Below are 20480 nucleotides of genomic sequence, written 5' to 3'. Positions count from 1 at the left end.
TTTACAAACTCTAAGACCCACTTTACAGACGCGGAAACTGAGGCCACCTAGTTATAAGAGGCAGATCCGATCCCGGCCTTGAGCTAGGTCTTCCAGCTCCTTTCCTGCGCCACGCGGGGAAGGTGATCCGGGCCGCGCAGATGTCTCCGGGAGTGCACCCCAGCTCGTTAACGAGCCGCCTCGTTAGTGCATCCGGCTTAATTGGGGCCGGGCCTGGGCTTGTTTATCCGAGGGCGGCTCTGGGGCTTCGCTAGCGACCTTGGGGACCTGGACCCCGATAAACAACTTGGGCGCAGGCCTAAGAGACTCTTCTCCTGTCCGACCTCGCTCCCTCCCGCGGCGCCGAGGGACAGGCGGGGTTTGGCCTTGTCCCTCATTGGCCCCGCCGCACCTTGTTAAGCCCTTTCCCCGCTCCCAGATCGTCCACTGCCTCATCTGATAATTAGGCACAGTGACCGCGCCGCCCCCCGCACCCCCCACACCCCGGCCTCAGGGGAGGCGTTAACAACCTGGCCAGGAGAACATGACCCACCTCTGGCAGGTCCCCAGCTCCGATTGCACCCTAGGCCTGTGTCAGGGGCTTCTTGGACACGGAGCTCAATGCTCTGCAGCAGGAAAGGACTATCATTTCCTCATTTTACAGATGCGCAAACTGAGGCCCTAGCTCCTTCATCACAGCCCCACCCTCAACATCTTGGCACAGGACCAGGGACACCAACTGGACCACCCCCTTTTCTTCTGTTTTCCTTTATGCGCTGTGAGGCCAATTAAACCTAATTTTGCGACTTCACTCAGGGGTGGCACCAGGCGATTTCCCAGAGCGCCCCAGGCGTGGGGGTGGGCAGGTGGGGTAGAGGAGTTGGGGGGAACCCGGGGAGGGAATCTGGGACTGGGTCCCCCGCCTCCTCCTCTTGGGCAGACATGAGGATTGCGGCACCCAATGGGAGGGGGCAGAGAGTGGGGCCCTGGGCTGTGTGTCCAAGGTGTGGCACAGTGGGTGTACAGCGTCCACGTGCAGTGTGTCTGTCCCGGGTGGGGGTGCCAGGCGACCCACCCAGCACGGTGTGCCACAGCAGGGGCTGTGGAGCTGCGCAGCCTGGGTTCAGATGCCAGCTCTGCCAGTCACATTTGTGTGACCCAGGGCACTTAACCTCTCTGGACCTCGACTGCCCCATCTGTAAAATGGGATAATAGTAGTACCCACCTCATAGGAGTATTGGAAGGATTAAGTTAATTCCTGTAACGTGCTTAAGGCATGAGTGAAGGCGACGCCAGTGTTGGCTATTACTAGGTCAGTGAGACTGTATGGGCAGGTGCCCAACGTGTATACCAGGGAGCAGGGTGGGAAGTAGCGTCCAGGGCGTACGGGGTTAGCACAGGGACCTGCCGGAGCCGGCTCACCTGGGGACCTCCCAGCCCTGCCCCAGTGGTCTCATCCACTTCCCACCTGGTTGCCTGCCATCTCCCCGTGCTGTCCACCCTGCAGGCAACCTTGGCCCACTGTGGGGGCCGTGTGAAAGTGGCGCTCAGCGAGATCTGTGTTTGAGGGACTTATTGTTTCCTGCAGAAGCGGACAGGCCTGCAGCCAAGCCTTTGGGGCTGACCTGGGGGCATGAGGGGGTAGGAGGAGGGAGGAATTGGCGCTGGCAGAGCCCCCGGGCTGGAGTCCCCCGAGCAGCATACAGAACAGGGCCGGGGCCGTGTGCAGGTGCCCAGGGAGCAGTTCTCCCAACGCAGAGCTGAGGGACAGGCCCGGGGTTCCACCCCTGCTCACCCTTCCCCCAAGAAGCCAGCGCCCAGACTAGCCCTGGCACTCAGGGTTTCAGCAGCCAGGCCCCCTCCTGCCCCCACTCCCTGTCCACACAGCAGCCTGTGGCTCTCCCATCCCTGAGTGCCAGAGGAGGCCCCCAGCCCAAAGGGCTGCCCCTTCCCATGTCTCCCACCATGACCTGTACCTCCCCTGGCTCTGACCCCCAGGCCCGGTCCCAGCTCTTCCTTGGGCTAAGCTGAGCCCTGGAGACCAGAAGGAGGAGGCTTCCTGGGGTCCCATCCAAAGACAATGTCCTTCCTCCCCACTCCCCACCTGACCCTGGGGCAGCTGGCCCTTGGGTCTGCCTGGTTAGGGGGTGCCCCAGTTCATACCAATTAACCCTCGGTCCCCTCCCTGGTCAGCCACATCCAAAAACCCTCTAAAGCAACTATACTCCAAAAACAGTTTAAAAAACAAACCCCAAATCCCTCAAAGCTCCAACCTGACCCCCACCTCACTCCGAGTCAGCAGAAAACCTGAGGTCTCTCCTGGGGAGACTGAGCCCACATGGGTGGTAGGGGCTTCCTCAGATGTCCCTCCACTAAGGTCAGGGCTGAACCCTTCCTCTCCTGGACGATGGCCCTAAGGCCACTCTGCCTCCCTCCTCAGCCTCTGCCTCGCTCTTCCACCTTTAAGGTCCTAGGTCTGGCTCCTTAATTTCAGCCTCAACAGCTTCTTTTTTTTTTTTTTGCGGTACGCAGGCCTCTCACTGTTGTGGCCTCTCCCGTTGCGGAGCACAGGCTCCGGATGCGCAGGCTCAGCGGCCATGGCTCACGGGCCCAGCCGCTCCGCGGCACGTGGGATCTTCCCAGACCGGGGCACGAACCCGCGTCCCCTGCATTGGCAGGCGGACTCTCAACCACTGCGCCACCAGGGAAGCCCTTTTTTTTTTTTAATAAATTTTTTAAAAATTTACTTATTTTTATCTTTATCTGCCTTGGGTCTTTGTTGCTGCACGCGGGCTTTTATCTCTAGTTGCAGCGAGTGGGGGCTACTCTTCGTTGCGGTTCACGGGCTTCTCATTGGGTGGCTTCTCGTTGCAGAGCATGGGCTCTAGGCCCGTGGCCTTCAGTAGTTGTGGCCCTCGGGCTCAGTAGTTGTGGCTCACGGGCTCTAGAGCGCAGGCTCAGTAGTTGTGGCACACGGGCTTAGTTGCTCCGTGGCATGTGGGATCTTCCCGGACCGGGGTTTGAACCCATTTCCCCTGCACTGGCAGGCGGATTCTTAACCACTGAGCCACCAGGGAAGTCCCTCGACAGTTTCTTGGTGAGCAAGGCGCTGAGCCATGTACATCCACCGTCTTATTTGGGCCTCACAGCCTGGCTGTGCTATTATTATTCTTGCTTTAGAGAAGAAGAAATTGAGGCACAGAGAGGGTGAGAGACTTGCCCAAGGTGACACAGCTGGACTGCTCTACTTCCTCCAGGACCATGAAAGGACCTGTCTCTCCGTTCCCATCCTGAGCCTCCCTCCCACCCTGGCTGTCTGTCTACTGTTTGCCCTCCTCACCCAAACGCTTTGGGAAGACGTTTTGTCTACGGCTGCTGTCTCCTCACTGCTGGCCCCTGCAGCCTGGCTCCTGTCCCCTCCCCACATCTACATATCCCCCTCCCGACAGAGGGACTGCTTTGGGGACCTTTGGTCTGGGACCCTCCTCTTGCACGACTGTTCAGCTGCACCCACAGGCTGACCACTAACTGTCTCCATCCAATCCAGCAAGGCTGCCTTGGGAGACCTGCTCTCCCCGTCCTCCTGCCTCCCTGATCTCTTCTGTCTGGGGGCCCTGTCTGCCCTCTCTCTGTTCCAGCCCTGACTGGAACAGATGTTCCAGGCACGTCCCCCAGAGAAGCCAGCCGCCCCTGCTTGGAAGCCCACCCCAGCCTCCTGCCATCGGTGTGGCCTCCACAGCCCTGCACTGAGCCTTCAGGAGCATCAACACAGACTCAGCCCCTGCCTCGCGAGTCCAGGGCCGGGAGGGCGCTGGGAGAGGGCAGGGCCTGGAGCCGGGCCCTCCTCGGAGCCGTGGAGGTGAAGCAGACAGGCTCCCCGTGGGGGCCACTTGCCAAGGCGTTTAGGGTATTCTGACCGCTATTTAGAGTGCTGTAATATTCATGAAGGGAAGATTAGATATTTAAATTTATTCAGCAATGAATGCATCTCAGAGGGGGAGCATTCCTCATGCTAAACAAACAAGCAAGCAGGGGCTAATTAATTATTTACAGGAATACAAGGAGGCCTGTGGCCTGGGGAAGAGGAGGGCAGCTGTGCCCCTGACAGAGGGCAGGAGACCCTGGCTGGCCCTGGGCCTACCCCTCCAACTCCCCCCCATTCCCCTCCACTGTCCTGTGGGTCTGGCCCCCCCGCTCGCCCCCTTCTGGGATTTCTCTTTCCAGAAATCCTGCCCACAAGCTTGCTAGTAGCTTTGGGCCAGTCACTTAACCTCTCTGAGCCTCAGAACTGGCCTCAGAAAGTTTGTGGGGAGGACTGAGGTTTGCTGAGAGGTGGCCGGGCGGGGGGCCAGTGGGGGACTAAAGGCCAGAATGATTAAGCAACTCGCCCAGGATCTCACAGTTACAGGAGAGCAGAGGCTCAGAATCGCTTCCCCAGCCTCCATCTCACAGGAACAGGGACAAAAGCTCGTGGAGGCAAAGCCACTCTCAGCCAGGTGGAGGTTGTGAGGCCTTGCCTGGGCAGCCCCAGCCCTGCCCTGCGGACTCCTGTGGGTCCCCAGGGCAGCGGAGGGAGAGGATGGGCCTGGGCAGCGCCCTCCCAGGGTGCCAAGTCTCAGAGCCTCTGAAAGGAGCTCACCGGGGCTGGGTGGGCCACAGCTCCTGGTAGCAGAGCAGACCTGGCCCCGAGAGACCCAAGGCCCCCTCCCCCCAGCTCTCCCACCCCTCCGCCGGGTCACTTCACCTCCCTGCACCTCAGTTTCATCTGTACAAGCTCAGTAACAGCACCTCCCTCTGCATTTGGTGTAAGCGTTCAGTGCGAGACGGTACCAAAGGGCCCTGCACGTTATCACATGTCGCCCCATTTTACAGATGGGGAGACCGAGGCACAGCCATGGACTCCGCAGGCAGAAGACTCCTCTGTCCCTCATGCTCTTGGGATGGGACACACTGCCAGGTGGAAATGTCACCCAGGAAGCCCTGGCAGAGAGGGCTGGGGAGGTAGAGGGGTGAGCTTGAGGCCCACGGGGCCAGGGGAGGGGTGCACCTCTCGAGCCTGGGAAGGCACCTGGGTCTGGGCCCTCGGGACCACCTCCCGCTGAGACGTCTCACCCCGCAGGCCCCAGGGGCTGGGCACCCGGCCTGAGAGCCCTCCCTCTCCAGCCACACTGGTGCAGCCAGCAGCTGCCGCCCATCCCAGCCACCTGCACAAACGCCGAATGCCAGGGCTGAAAGAGGGCAGAAGCCTGAGCCGCTGCACCCCCAGGCCCCTAACCTGCAGGGGGCAGGCCCAGCCACAAAGCCTGGCCAAGTGGCCCAGCCCAGGGCCTCGAGCCCCCTTCTCTCTGGCCCTTCCTACTCTCTTCATCTCTGGCCTCCATCTTCCTCCCAGGCCCAGGCCAAGACTTGGGATCCTCAGCCCCACACGATACCCCATTGCCAGAACTGCCTCGGCCTCTGCCTACACGCTCCTGGTCACTCATTCAGTCAGCAAACCCGTGCCAGCCCCCGCTCTGTGCTAGCCTTGGGCTCAGCCCACTGTGGGGGGCGGGATGCAGAGCCCACCCTTGCCAGGACCCGCCCTCAAGGGGCCAAGGCGGGTGGGTGCCCCGGGGAGAAGATGGATGAACGACAGTTCCGCCATGTGATCTGAAATTCATTATGGGGTGAGATCAGCTCCTTAAATGGGGATTTCCAAACATTAGGGCTTCATTATGGACACAACGGCAGCGCCTCATTCATCATGCAAAAATCACTCCCGTTATTAAAAATCCCCCTGGCAGCCGCCGGCAGGGGCCTGGAGGCATCTTACCCGCTGGGGGCGGGGCACAGGCCACAGCGCCGAAGCTGGAGTCCCCGCCCTTCTCTCTCCCACCCAGGGAGGGCTGGCTGAGGGGTGGGGGAGGGGAGCACGGTTCAGCTCAAGGGACTCGGTGCCTCAGTTTCCTCATCTGCAAAATGGAGATGCTAACGGTACGTGCGTCCCATAGTGCTGTGACGGGGGTGAGATTCCGCAGGGAGAGCCCAGCAAGGCCCTGGCAACCAGGCAGGGGGCACTCCACACGCCTGGCAGCTGTTAGCACCTTATCCTTCTCCTCAGCTGGGGCCTTTACTTGGGGGACCATGTCACTCCCCTGCTCATGAAACCTCCCACGGCTCCCACAAGTCCACGAAATAAAATCATCAACGCTGAGCAAGGCTGGGGCTCCCTCCAGCCTCCGCCTTAGATGACATCCGGCCTCCGCATGCCTCCCCCACCATCCTCGACACAGGCATTGGGCAGTGGGGAGGTGGACCCGCCAGGCGCCAGGCCCTGGGTGAGGGAGGCGAAGTGCGGCTCTAATATCACCGCGGTGAAACAGCAGAAGGAAACACACTCCAGAGCAAGAGGAGAGGGAAGGGAGCTGGGCAGGCATGGGTGCGGTTCAGGGTTGGGGAGGTGCCTCTGAGGTGGCATCTGAGCAAAGCCCTGAGTGATGAGAAGAAAGGCTTTGGGGAGGTCAGGGGAGGAGGGGTCCAGGCAGAGGGCTCAGCAGGGCAACAGGGGGAGAGGTGGGAGGGCAGGGCTGCATCCGCAGGAACCATCGCAGTGGGAAGGGGCCAGTGGGGCAGGAGCGTGGTCTGAGACGGCCCCTGGGGCCCTTTGCTGTGCCCTTGTCCAGGAATGCCCTTCCCCTCTCTGCCGCGGCACGGCCCCCTGCCCCAGACAACTTCTGGCCACACCCGCCCCATGCACCCACCCGCCGCAGCCTGGCACGGAGCCGTGCTCAGGACTGGCTGGTCAGGCCCACACAGCCTGCCCTGGAGAGGGCCACGGGGGCCCCCTGTCTGCCTGCTGTGCTAGGCGCCAGCTAATCGGGGCAGAGCCGGGAAGCAATCACAGATCAGCGGCGCTGGGCGATGGAGACAGTGCCAGGTGGAGGTGCGCGGGATGGCAAGTGAGCTGGGCAGAAGTGGAGGCCTGAATCCTGAGGGTGAGTGAGCAGGAGAGAGCGAGAGGTGGAGAGAGTGCACGTGCCAGAGGAGCCGTGTGGAGGAGCGAGACAGAGATGGAGCGAGAGTGAGATGGCAAGAGACAGACCGAGTGGGGGCGAGGGAGACTCAGACGGAGACAGAGAGAGGAAAGAGGGTGCCCCCCCCCCGGACTCGTGGGTCCCTGTGTGGAGAGAGGAGAGGCTGGGCCCCGGGGGGCAGGTTCTGCCTGAGCCATGTGCCTGCATGGTGGGTGGGGGAGGAGTGCACACAATACCTGCGCTGGGGGGAGGCGCCCCTGGGCATGGCCGGGCCACCAACAGGTCCCCACTGAGCACCTACTGTTTTCCAGGAGGTGACAGACAGACGCCCTGTGCATGCCCCTTAGTGGGGGAGCCTGATGGGGAGCAGTTGGTACTTAATCACACAAACAAGAGTCTGATTTTCAAGGGTGACAGAATACTGGCCCAAGAGGGGCAGTGTCTGCTGTGTCCCAGTGCCTGCTGTGTCCCAGCACTGAGGACAGTGCCAGGAACGTGGCAGGCCCCTCAGTAAATAGAACAGTGTGTGTGCGTGCGTGCGTGCGTGCGTGTGTGTGTGTGTGTATGTTGGGGGGCTGCTGGTGGGAGGGGCTGCCCTGACATGGAGATAACTAGGTGGGAAGGTGTGGTGGGCGGGCACAGCATGTGCAAAGGCCCTGTGCCAGGAGAGGGCTATCCCGGGAGCGAGCCACCTCTGGCTTCCCCCTGGTGTGAGATGCCTGGGACCCTGCAGTGTAAGGGACACACACAAGGCCTTGCAGTGTGGGCACAGGGAGGAGGGCGTGCAGAGCCGCTCAGCAGGAGGGCGGGGTGGCTGCGCCCTCACAGGTCTGCAGGTTTGGGCGGGCCCGCTGACCTCCGGGTGCGTGGACGGGGCTCCATCTTGCCCTGCCCCTGCCATGGACCTGCCTGACCCCAGCCGCCCACCCCTCAGGCTGGCCCTCGGGGCTCTGGCCAGGCGGGAGCAGAGATGGCCGCTGCAAGCAGAGGAAGGCGGCCCTGAATTAATCTGTCACTAAAGCTTGGCCGTGGCAGGCGCAGTCATGATTTAGATGAATAATTGAAACGCTCTGATACATTTATTATCCCTTTAGTGCGAAAGTGGCAGAGAAAGACGAGGGGTAATTGAAAAAGAGTGCACAAATCTCTACCAGAAGGCTGGCTCCTTATCGCCGAGTAAACATTTCAGTCCCCATAAACAGGAGAGACACGCGTCAGGGCCCTGTCGATTCCCATCCTGATTTAGGGCCCGCCTCCCTTCCTACCATACAATAGGAGAGTGTTTGTTCACAAGAATTTTTTATCGAGCCAGTAAGAGGCTCTCCAGGAAGGAGGCGGGAGCAGGAGTGGGCCTGGCCGTCCCCAGGCCGTCCCCAGGCAGGAGTGGGTCTCCCCACTGCAGACACTGGGCTCTCTACCCGGTGGGCCTCTCCATCCCTCTGTACCCGACGAACTCCTATGCAGTCTTCGGGGCCCAAGTCAAATGCCCCCTCTGTTGGGAAGACTTCTACCAAAATGGATCTCTTTGAGGGCAGGGTCAAGTCCTGAGTCCCAGGGTTTGACACAGGTGTCCTCCCCGGCTCCATATACACACACACTCAGAAAGAGTGCTGGGAAGGAATGCGGAGTGGGGGGCCTTCACTGTGTTATCAGACCACCTACCTTGGCCTCAGGGCCTGGTGGGTGCCCAACCCCAGTGAGGCAGGCCCAGGGGCCCTGGACCCTTTGGGTTAAGTCCTTTTGGCCCCAGCGGCCCCTGGGGGTTCCCACTGAAGTTTAGGGTGACAGAAGACTCCTACATACTTGCTGTAAACACTGTGGTTCCCTGCACCACAGCCCTGCAGGCCAGCCTCAGCCCCCCTTTAAGAGCTCCTTTCTGAACTGATAGCTGCCCTTCCCCAACAGGGCTGTATGAGAACCCCGGGGCAGGCTGTTAGTCCCCAGCTCCTAGGGCACACCCAGCACACAGGGGTACAACTAACCACCCCATAAAGGCTGATCTAGGGGCTTGGAATCCCCTGAACCCTGTTCCTGGGGAGAGTATGTTCTAGTGGGGAGAAAGGCAGTGAAAATGAACATGAAACACAAGCATGTTGAAAGGGCGCCCATGCTCTGGGGACAGGCACAGGGCAGGGCAGAGGATCAGCACGGAGGGCCGCGCTGGCTGGGGGAGTTTTCAACAGAGTGGCCAGGGCACTGAACGGGACCAGTGCTTGTTACAGGCATGGGTGGTGGCTGGATAGGTAAATGGGTGGTGGTGGGAAGTTGGGGGTGGGTAGAGGCCTGAACCCCTGCAGGGCTGGACTTGGGAGAAGAGGGCACCTGGGAGGACCAGGGTCTGTCCGGGCAGAGTTAGATGGGGACCCAGACCCCCCAGTCCCAGGCTGCCCCTGCCTGTGTCCTCCCTCCTGGCAGGTCGGGGCGTTAAGGCTGGATGGACCAGGGGGCGGTAGAGGGTACAGGTGGCAGATGTGAGAGCAGAGGACATCCCGGGGGCCCGGCGCCTGTTTCCATTCCCATCCCAGGTGGGCGCCAGGCCCCCACAAGCCCCAGCCTCTCCCTATCCCCTGTCCCCTCCCTGCCACCTCCGCCTTGTTCCAATCACATTAGCAGAGTGACAGCCCCCGTGAGCACTGGCGGCGGCTCCATAAATCTCAGCTGGCATTAAAAGGCTGGACTCCGGGCCCACTTCCTCCTGGGTCCTGGCCCACCCCATCCATCTCTGCGTCGGTCAGGCTGCGCCTGGGGCCTGCTCCAGCCTCCTCTCACCCTCAGTGCTACAGGAAAGGGAGCTAGAGGGACGCCACTGGGCCTCCCCCCTCAATCTGGCCAGAGCAGCTGTCCTTTGACCTCCCAGAGTGAGGTAACCAGGCCATCTATGAGCCACTCCCTGCCCTGCCTGAAACCTCAGTGGCTCCCATTGCCCTCATCAGCAAGTTCTTTGCTTGACATGTAAGGCCGTCCCTGCCTTTACCTGTAGTTCATTCATTCATTTATCAACCATTTATTGAGCACCGACTGTATGCACCAGCCCCAGTCCTAAGTGCTGGAGATACAGTCATGCCTTCTGGAGCTATCATTCTCAGTGGGGAGACAGACAATGAACAATGAACATAATCAACAAGTAAATTACATAGCACATTAGGAGAGAGGTGCTTGGAGGAAAATAAAAACTAGAGCAGTGTGAGAGGCCTGGGGAGGTGGGGCAGGGGCAGGGAGCTGCAATTTCCAGGGGTCAGAGTGGGCCTCACCGAGTAGATGGCATGCAAGTAAACACTTGTAAGAGGTGAAGGGAGCAGCCACACGGCTCTCTGCGGAAGAGCATTCAGGGCAGAGGGAAGAGCCAGTGCAAAGGCCCTGAGGCAGGAGCGGGCCAGGTCTGTTCCAGGAACTGCAGGGAGGTCAGTGTGGCTGACACAGAGTGGAGAGGGCCAGGCAGTCTGACAGGTGCCTGGAGACCCCGTGGGCCGTAGGAAGGAGGTGAGGCAGAATTTTGAGCAGAAGAAGGGTGATGACCTGACTTAGGACTTACAAGTCCCAGACCTTTCTGTGATCCTTTGTCTTCCTAACTGAACGGCTAAAAATCCAGCTCCTCACGTGGTCTCTGAGGCCCCTGAGTCCTCTCCCGTCTCCCCTCCTCCTGGCTGGGCTCCGACCACTCCAGTCCTCGGAGTCTCCCCGAATGCCCCACGCTCTCCCTCACTCCAGGCTTCACCTGTGCTGTTCCCTCTGCCCAGCACACCCTTCCCACTGCTCTTCACCAGCTGCCTTCTACCCATCCCTTGGGTCCCAGTGCAGGCGCCACCTCCTGCAGGAGCCTCCCTGGTCCCCAAGCCTGGACACTGAGCCTGTACCCCTCACTCCGCCCCCAGCCCCCCTATTGCACAGACCACCCTGTGTCGTGCTGGTGCTCCTGTCTGCACTGCGAGCTTGAGGAAGCAGGGACCAGGCTCCTCTGGTGCCCGGCAGATGTGTCCAGGCACTTGGCTCAGAAGAGGGTCCTAGACCCCCAGTCCCCAGTGAATCCACCTCATTCTGTGAGGCCGCCAGGGTAGCTGTGACCTCCACAGGGAAGCTGGAGGAGAAGCAGGGGAGGGAGGGAGGGAGGGAGGGAAAGCATCTCTAAACACAAACAGGCTCCCCGCGCCCCCCCCCATCCCGCATCCTGGCCGGTCATCAACAGCTCTTAATGCCGCTCTTATTTATCCTGACCTTCGAGGCCCCTTTTATTTTTCCCCTTTTAAAACCTGGCCTGGGCCCCGCCACCACTGCCGTAAGCACACCCTGGGATTTATCCGACGGCGCATTAACCCCTGACCCTAGCTCACCAATCGTACTGCCGCCTGCACAGACAGCGGGCAGCCCCGCCAGCCGGGGGGTGAGGGGCTGGGGCCGAGCGGCTGGTGTGGCCAGCCTGTGCCGGGCTGGCCGGGCACCGGGGCCATAGGGACTGTCGCCCCACCCCTCCTGCCGGCACCTGCTGACCTTGCCCTGCGTCCCTGGGGGCCGGGCCCACGCTGACTTCCAACGCCCTGCCCACCTGGCCTGCTGGAACCCCTGCTTCCTGGTAGTCTTTGACAACAGTGAACACACACGCACTCTCGTGGGCTTAACCGTTGGCGGAGCTCCGCCTGACTCGATGAGAACTTGTCCCGGCGGCAGAGCTGCCCTGCGAGGCTGCAGGGCAGAGCAGAGATGCTAATTTTGCCCTCACAGGTGAGGCCAAAGGGGCACAGGGCTGGCCGAGGGCCCGTGGGCGTCAGGGGCAGGGCTGGGCTTTCCCCACCACACCTGTGCCCCGGCCCCACAACGACCCGGTCCCAGGCCCAGGCCCAGTCCCTTTGAAACCTCAGGGGGCCCTCCAGCCCCCAGTTACAGACCAGGAGGCCTCTGCTCAGAGGGTGGGGACCTACCCCAGTCACCCAGTGCCGAAGCAGCCGGGCCTGCCAGCCTGGCTTCATCCACAGTGAAGACGAGGCCGGGCAAGGCCGATGGGGTGGGAGGCGGTAAAGAAGGGCAGAGATGGAGAGATGGGAACGGCGCACCATGGGGACGAGGGGAACGCTGCGGGGAAGGCGCATGGCAGCCAGCTGGGCTCCGCGGGTGAAGGGGCCAGGAGGAGAGAAGCAGACCCCCAGACAACCCCCAGGCCGCAGGAAGGGTGTACTCACCGCCGCCGCCTCCGAGCAGGGAGCTGTTGGCTGCAAGAGAGAAAGACGAAGGCGGTCAGTCGGGGAGAGGCTGGTGGGGCATGCAGCTGCGTGGGGGGGGGGGGGGGCGACGGGGGGCTGCCAGCCAGGCCTGAGGGCCAGCCCGGGTCTCTGGGCACAGGGTCACTGAAGCAGGGGCAGATAACCAGGAGGTGGAAGGGGCTGGGACTTCCTCTTCCGCTGAGGCTCCCAATGGGCCTGGGGCTGGTACTGCGGTGGGATTGGGAGGCAGCAGGGTCGGGTCCGCTCACCCCGGAAGCAGCTGCATGTGAGCTCTAGAGTGGCAGACGACCCTTGGCCGCACGTATCCTTCATTCACTCGTTCTTTCTTCCTTTTTTTTGGGGGGGGGCTGCACAGTGCAGCATGCGGGATCTAAGTTCCCCGACCAGGGATCGAACCCGCATTCCCTGCATTGGGAGCACTGAGTCTTAACCACTGGACTGCCAGGGAAGTCCCTCACTCATTCCTTCTTCCCACAGGGTCTCCCGAGCCCCCCTGTGCCAGGCCTGGTGCAGAGATGTGGAGCTCACAGACTGTGGGAGACACAGCTGCAGCCACTAGGAGCAAACTGCATCGCTGCAGCCCTGGAAAGTGCCGCCGGGGGGTGAGGATTATGAACCAGGGCTGGGAGCCTCACGGACAACAGCACTCACGTGCGAGGTCAGGACCCCACCCAGGGCAGCGCAGGAAGGGCCCAGGGCACTGGGACTGGAACCGGACTGGAACAGATGGGTGACTTGTGAAGGTCAAGGAAGAGAGAGAGCTCCTCAGCTGCACCGGCCCCTGGTGCCCCGCACCCTCGACCAGAGCTGGACCGGCAGCTGCCGCGGCTGCCCCGTCCGCCTCGCTCTGCCTGGCCAGCTGCCCTCTCCAGCCCCCCACGGGGTCGACGCAGGGGCAAAGTGAGGCTGGCAGCCTCTCCGTCAGAATGTGAGGGCTGTGCGGGTCAGCGCCCCCTCCCAGCCTGGGCTCCAGCTTCCAGCCACACAGCTGCCTTGTGTGAAGCACTGATGCTAATGAGTGCAAGTGATGGGCGAGACAGGGCAGGTGCGTTCCCCAGGCCCAGGTGTCGCCCGGTGGGGAGATGGTCAGCCGTGCCTCAGCCCCTCTGGCCCCAGGGGTCCTGGCTCCCAGGCGGGGCCTTCAGCTCCGACACCGCTGTGGCATCCCTCCCTGCCTTCCCAGGTCCTGTTGCAGCCCCTCTGTAAGAGGGGGACACGGAAAAGAGCCCAGGCCAGGAATGGGGGCCATTTCCAAGCTGGCCCGGCCGTAGGCCCCGGGTTGCTCTGCGGAGGCTGTGGACGCTGCTAAGCGGTGTCAGGTGGCTCTGAGTGGCTGGTCTCCCAGAGCTGACAGCTCTTCGCTTGGGGAATAATTAATTCCACAGCCCGAAAACCCAGGGCTGCAAGTTGCCACGTTACTTGCAAGATTAATACAAGCAGCTAATTAAGATGGAGAGGCGAGGAGCGGCTGGGCGCTCCCAGAGCGGAGCTGGGGGGCCGCGGGGAATGTGGGCGGAGGCGGGCTGAGCAGGCAGCGGAGGCAGCCAGAGCTGGAGCCCCGGGGGACGCGAGCAGGAGGTGGACCGCGCAGGACACCCAGCAGACATGGCAGGCCGCTGGGGGCTGGGCACGTCGCCAATGACTGAGGGAGGCTGTTTGCCGGGCACAGACTGACCCCATTTACTGTCATAACAAAGCCACAAGGGCAGTGCCATTGCTCCCACTTTACAGGTAAGAAAACCAAAGCTCAGAGGTTGAGCTGCGCGGCAGCAGGATTGGAACGGGGTCTGTCTGACTCCAAAGCCAAGCCACAAAGCAGGCCAACCTCGAAGCAGACTGCCGAGGGACTGTTGGAGGGAGGCTTCCCCTGCCCCCCGCCCCCCAGGGCTGGGGCCCGCCTTCTCCACATCAGGCAGAGCACACAGTAGGCCCCTCGGATGCACTCTTGACCCTCCTCCCACCCCAGCAGGTTGGCTGCAAAGATGAGGGGTCGGACGTCTGGAGAGCTCTGCCCTGGAGCCAGCGCGGGAGACCCAGGCATCTTAGGTCGGCGTGGGTCCAGCTCCCGGCCCCCTTGGCTCCCACGGCAGTCCTGGCGGCTGTCGGAAGCTGCCCTCCACGGCCCTTCCCTGCCTCCCCCCATCACCTCTCTCTCTTAATTAACACCGGCCGCAAATGAGCCGGCTCCCGCTGGTGGAGAGCTCAGTGTCAAACGCACTGGCAGCGAGCCTCAAAGGGGCGGGAGGGAGGGGCTCCGACCTGCTGTTTTGCAGGTCCCTTTGGAAGGAGATGCCAACAGCCACCTGCCCTGCACCCCCTAAACCCCACCGAGTGTGGCCCTGCCCGGGTGAGGGGACTGGGGTGGATTGGCCCGATGTCTCATCCAGGGGCTGAGGAGGGAGGTGAGCCTGGGACAGAGGCTGAGCTGGGGGAAGGGGGGACCAGGTAGCCAGGTGGCATTACCTGCCACAGGTGGGAGAGGGAGGTGTGGCCCAGCACTGGGGGCTCAGACTCAAGCTGCACAGAGGACCTGGTCACCAGCCTGTCCCCAAGTTCAGCAGGTATCCCAGGAGGCCGGTCTGCAGTGTCCCCTTCCCCGAGCCCACCATGCCCGGCAGCCCCCTGGTGGGGCTCAGGGGGAAGGGCTGCAATCTGGTGGTCTAGAGCCCGTTCTCCTGCTCCTCTTTCCCTTAGGCCCCTGTTTGGCCCTCTCCCCAGGGGCCTGGACACCTGGCCACATGGTGCCCCCGTAGGGCTGCCCGAGGCACTCACAGTTGGGAGGATGGCCTGGAGGCTTGGGGGGGAACATGGAAAATGGGGAGCAGTACCAAAGATACCACAGGCGGTCCCCTGGGTGTACCGCCCAGCCTCCCATCCAAAGCAGGGCAGTTTCAGGCCTTCCTGCTCCCCAGCCCGGGCTGGCCCTTCCCACCTCACCTCACCCGCACGCTCCTCCCCTTTCTGCCCCCGCCGCCCCCATGCTCCCCTCAGTTTGGTTTGAGGCTCTAAATCACAACTGGTCATTCGTCCATTTTTCCAATGAGGAAACTGAGGCTCACGGCCTGACTGGTGAGGGGAGGAGAGGGGTTTGAACCAGGAGGGCTGGTTGTCACACCCATTTTCTTTCTTTTTTTTTTTTTTTGTGGTACGCGGGCCTCTCACTGTTGTGGCCTCTCCCGTTGCGGAGCACAGGCTCCGGACGTGCAGGCTCAGCGGCCATGGCTCACGGGCCCAGCCGCTCCGCAGCATGTGGGATCTTCCCGGACCGGGGCACGAACCCGTGTCTCCTGCATCGGCAGGCGGACTCTCAACCACTGCGCCACCAGGGAAGCCCCACACCCATTTTCTTAACCCCTGCACCCTCCCTCTGTCGGAAAGGGCCTCCTTGCTGAGGCGGGGTGATGGGCGAGCAAGACGTGGACTATCACTGGACCTCAGGTCCAAACCAGAGTCTGTAACACAGCCCCACCCAAAGGACCCAAACCTGCCCCAGCAAAGCAGGGTCATCAAGCCTGTGAGGGGGGACCCATGCCTGGCCCTAGGGTGAGCGGGGCTTGAGGCTTGTTCTGGCTTTGTGGCGGGCATAGGCTCCTGGGCCAGAGCGTGCGCCTCCGGGGCTGTGAGATGCCTGGTCCACGCCTGCCATCTGAGTTGGCTTGTCGGCCCCCACGCAGGGCGAGGTGGTCCAGCCCTGCCGCGGCCCCTGCCCGTGGACGTGCCTGTGCCGTGCTCTGTTGGACACGATTAACTGGCTAGGAGCCTCAGTGCTGCGCCTGTGACCTTGGGGTGGAAATGAGGTCCACCCCAGTCACTGCCAAATCCTCTGTCCGCTGACAGCAGCCCACCAGGCCAGGGGCTGGGGCTGGGGTGTGCTGGGGGCATCGCTCCCCGCCTCTCACAGGTATCCCAGGCCCCTGGGAAGAAGGGGCATCGCTCCCCGCCTCTCACAGGTATCCCAGGCCCCTGTAAGAAGGCCTCTGCCAGCCCTTCCCTGCCCCCACACTGCTGCTCATGCAGTGCAGTCCCCCACCCCCATTTCTCCTTTGCCTACTCCGCACCTTTTCAGGCCTGGGGCACCTGGGGGGGAAGCCCCTCCCCCGACTCCCAGCACCTGTTGTCCTGTGGGTGGGGGAGAGCCGCTTCCCAGTTTGTGCCCCAGCTCCCGGCCCAGTTCAGGGGCTGGAATGTGGCCACTGCCTGGTGAAAGGGAGAGGGCCAGACCCGGAGTGCTTGGCCACTGTCACTTCAGGGGACCCAGCGGCCCCTCTGTCACTCTCTGCACAAAACATTTTAATTGGGGACTCCCCTCGTGGCTCAGTGGTTAAGAATCTGCCTGCCAATGCAGGGGACATGGGTTCGATCCCTGGTCCGGGAAGATCCCACACGCCACGGAGCAACTAAGCCTGTGCACCATAACTACTGAGCCCACATACCACAACTACTGAAGCCCATGCACCCTAGAGCCCGTGCTCCGCAACAAGAGAAGCCACCACAATGAGAAGCCCGTGCACTGCAATGAAGACCCAACGCAGCCAAAAATAAATAAATAAATAAATAAAGATAAATAAGTACTAGGGGGACTTCCCTGGTGGTGCAGTGGATAAGAATCCGCCTGCCAATGCAGGGGACACGGGTTCAAGCCCTGTTCCAGGAAGATCCCACATGCTGTGGAGCAACTAAGCCCCTGCACCACAACTACTGAGCCTGCGCTCTGGAGCCCACCAGCCACAACTACTGAGCCCACCTGCCACAACTACTGAAGCCCGCGTGCCTAAAGCCCACGCTCTGCAACAAGAGAAGCCACCGCAATGAGAAGCCCGCGCACCGCAATGAAGAGTAGCCCTGCTAACTGCAACTAGAGAGAGCCCGCGTGCAGCAATGAAGACCCAACGCAGCCAAAACTAAATGAATAAATTAAAAAAAATTTGTTTAAAAAAAATAAGTACTAGGGATGTAATATACAACTGATAAAAAAAAAATTTTACTTGGGTGCCAACTGTGTGCCAGGGGCCACCAAGGGTACCCAAGTTGAGTCGAGGAGAGTGTGTAAATGTCCAGGTGAGGAAGGTACCAGAGCTGGAGCAGCCTGGAGTCTGGGGGCTTCACAGAGGAGGCGGCAGCACACCTTGGAGGGAAGGAAGGACATGCAGGGAAATAAGTCTGAGCATTTCCCTGGTCGGGGGGCCACAGGGGTGCCTATGCTGGGGAAGGACAAGGTCAGCTTTGCCTGACTCTCCACAGGCCCAGGGAGGACCAAAGGGGCCAGAATGTGGTTGAACCAGGGCAGCAGCAGAACAGGGATGGAGGGAGGGGGAGGTGAGGGGAGAGGGCGGAGGGGAGGGGGACACACAGATACATCTTCCTCTTCTTTTCTTCTGGGGCCACACCCTCACAGCATGCGGGATCTTAGTTCCCGACCAGGGATCGAACCCCGGCCGTTGGCAGTGAGAGCACTGAGTCCTAACCACTGGACTGCCGGGGAATTCCCTCCTCTTCCTTTTCTGGTTGCTCCCACTGCACGCCCCCTCCTGCCCTGCCAGGCAGCACCTAAACAGAAGAGTAGCCCCCACTTTGAGGGCCCAGGCAGGTAGTAGTAGGCATGTACCTGGGGCCCATAATACTTTTAGGGACCATGAAAACGTTATTTCTTTTATTTATTTCTTTTTATGTATGTATGTATTTTTGTGCTTTTTATTTTATTTTTTATATTTATTTATTTATTTGGTTGTGCCAGGTCTTAGTTGTGGCAGGTGGGCTCCTTAGTTGCGGCTCGCCCACTCCTTTGTTGCGGCACATGGACTCCTTAGTTGAGGCATGTGAACTCATAGTTGCGGCATGTGGACTTCTTAGTTGAGGCGTGCAAACTCTTAGTTGCAGCACGCGTGTGGGATCTAGTTCTTTGACCAAGGATTGCACCTCGGCCCCCTGAATGGGGAGCGTGGAGCCTTAACCACTGTGCCACCAGGGAAGTCCCTAATTTCTTTTAAAATCAGAAGAAAAAGTGAACTTTTAGGTTGAAAACAAAAGTTATATATAATTTTAAGTATATATCAAATATATAATATATATAAAATGTTAAGAAATTTGTCTTTATGCCAACAAAGTCATACAATTAACTTTTATTTTTGTAGAGGAAGGGCCCACAGTGGCAGAAGGGCCTGGGCCTGGGCCAGGTAAGCCCTGTACTTGCATGAGCTCATTTAATCCTGACCTTGTGTGGAAGACACTATTACTAACCCATTTTACAGATGACAGAGCCGAGCCATGGAGAAGGATCTTCTCACTATGCAAATATGAACATCTCCTATGTTACCCCCAGCTTCCTGGTTAAAGGTCCAAAGCCCCCTTTTGCTCTCAGGATAAAGAACAAGCTGCCCCCATACCCCAGGCCCAGGACCCTGCTGACTCATCACCTTATCTCTGTCCTCTCTCCCCGCCATCTATCCCTCAGCCACACTCCAGGTCCTCAGACTTGCCCCATTTCCTCCGGTCCCAGGGCCTTTGCATGGGCTGGTCCCCTGCCTGGAGGAGACTCTCACCATCTCCGGCCCTGAGAGCCAGCAGTGTCTGGAGCTGGTCTCCCGCTACACCCTACCACGGGCCATGAATCACTGCCTCCAGCATCCTCACCTCCCAGGTGAGCGTCTACTTTGCTACCCTACCCCCCCAGCCCTGAGTGTCTCATCCACAGCCCGTCCCCAGCGCCCAGCACAGAGCCCAGTACACAGCAGGCACCCACTAACAATACACTGAACAAACCTGACAGGTTACGACTGTGCCCAGAGTCACTCAGCCAGGCCGCACGGGGTCCCCTGGCTCTGAAGGAGAGGCTCTCATCCACCAGGCCTCACAGAAGAGCCCACCCGGGGGCGCCCTAAGAGGCAGGATCTGGGGTGGGGGCCATGCAGGTGACAGGACTGGTTCAAGGGCAGTGACAGGAGGTGTTGTAGGAGCTGCCTAGGCTTCTCCCCGGCAGGGACTAACTCCTCCAGCCCGGGTGGGGGAGTGCCAAGGAGGGGGCAGTGGGCCGTGTGGGCCACCACAGAGGAGACTCGGTGACCCGAGGAAAGCGCTGAGCAGGTTACTGGGCCAGGGAGAAGCTGGGTGAGCGGGCACAGCAGTGACTGCGCAGCAGGCACAACCCCTGCGGGTGTTTCCGGAGGCTGCGGCTGCCACGTGGCCTCATCCTGGCCTCCGAGGCCTGAGAGGCTGCCAGCCAGGCTTGGGGTGGGGGGACTGCTCCCCCAAATCACCCCGCCCCTCTCCCTAGCCCCTTTCCTCCACCCTCCCCTGTAAGGCCAGATCTCAGCTTTCTATCATTTGACAAAGGCGCATCCAACCCCTGCATGTGCCAGGCTCTGGGACACAGACCAGCAAGGCCCTGCTGGCACAGATCTCATCATCAGGCAGGGAGACAGTCCAGAAACAGCCAGATAAACTTGAACAAGAATTACCATTAGCACCCGAGGCTGTGAAGTGGATAGAAGGGAGGAGAGAGTGGCAGGCAGGTGGGTAGGGGCTCACCTAGAAGGAGTCGAGGACCCGCTGAAAAGGAAGCTACTTGTGAGGAGCACAGGCCAGGCAGGGGCTGGCCTGTGCAAAGGCCCTGAGGCAGGAGCCCGCCTGGTGGGTTTGAAGCACAGCCAGGAGCCACTGTGGCTGAGGCAGAGTGAGTCGGGGAGAGAAGCAGGAGAGAAGGTCAGAGGGCAAAGGGGGCAGGAGGGGGACCAGGGGGCTACTGCACTTTCCAGGTGATCCCTTCCCAGACCTCCTCCTTGGTTCTCCCCCAGTGTCTGTGCATCCCCAAACAGCCCCTACCATTCCACTGCACCTGCCCCATTCCTGGCCTGCCTCTGCCTGGCCGAGCCCCCACTGCTCCCCTGTGTCCCAGAGTGTAGCACAGCGCCCGGCACCTATGAGGCGACGACTGACTGACGGCCCGCGCGATGGAATGGAATGGTGGCCCCAGCCCCACGGGGGGTTTGGGGGAGTGGGCTTTGTTCCCATGAAGTCCTCACCGTTTCCTCCCCGAGTTCCCACAGGCCTGCAGTGGGTGTCCACATTACTTGAGGGCGAGCCGTTTAAAACATGCTTTAGATTAGAAACGTCCCACAGATGGAATAAAATGTGAAATGTGCTTAATTTCTAAAGAGAAAACAAGAGGCTTCAAAGGCATCTCGAGCTGCCAGAGCAGTTGCCGCGTTTGACAAGCTCTGTCCCCCAGGCCAAGGTCACTGTCCTGTGAGGTGAGGCTGCCTGGTGGAAAGTGTGAGGC

General features: G+C 60.8%; 1 protein-coding gene across 3 annotated transcripts in view; it reads right to left on the bottom strand.

The window, feature by feature from the left end:
- Nucleotides 1–20480, bottom strand: part of MACROD1 (mono-ADP ribosylhydrolase 1) — a 152906-nt gene that overhangs the window by 2584 nt on the left and 129842 nt on the right. For 2 of the 3 annotated variants that reach the window (XM_030833802.3, XM_030833800.3), the window contains exon 4: nucleotides 12164–12193. The exons of the other annotated variant lie outside the window; for it this stretch is intronic. In XM_030833802.3, the coding sequence (XP_030689662.1) occupies nucleotides 12164–12193 (30 nt within the window). The remainder of the gene's footprint in view (nucleotides 1–12163; nucleotides 12194–20480) is intronic. 3 annotated transcript variants of the gene reach the window in all.

The sequence above is a fragment of the Globicephala melas genome, chromosome 8 (assembly GCF_963455315.2).
Source record: "Globicephala melas chromosome 8, mGloMel1.2, whole genome shotgun sequence".
Classification (NCBI taxonomy): Eukaryota; Metazoa; Chordata; class Mammalia; order Artiodactyla; family Delphinidae; genus Globicephala; species Globicephala melas.
Note: the sequence above shows the minus strand (reverse complement) of the source record. Positions and strands in the feature narration are given on the sequence as shown.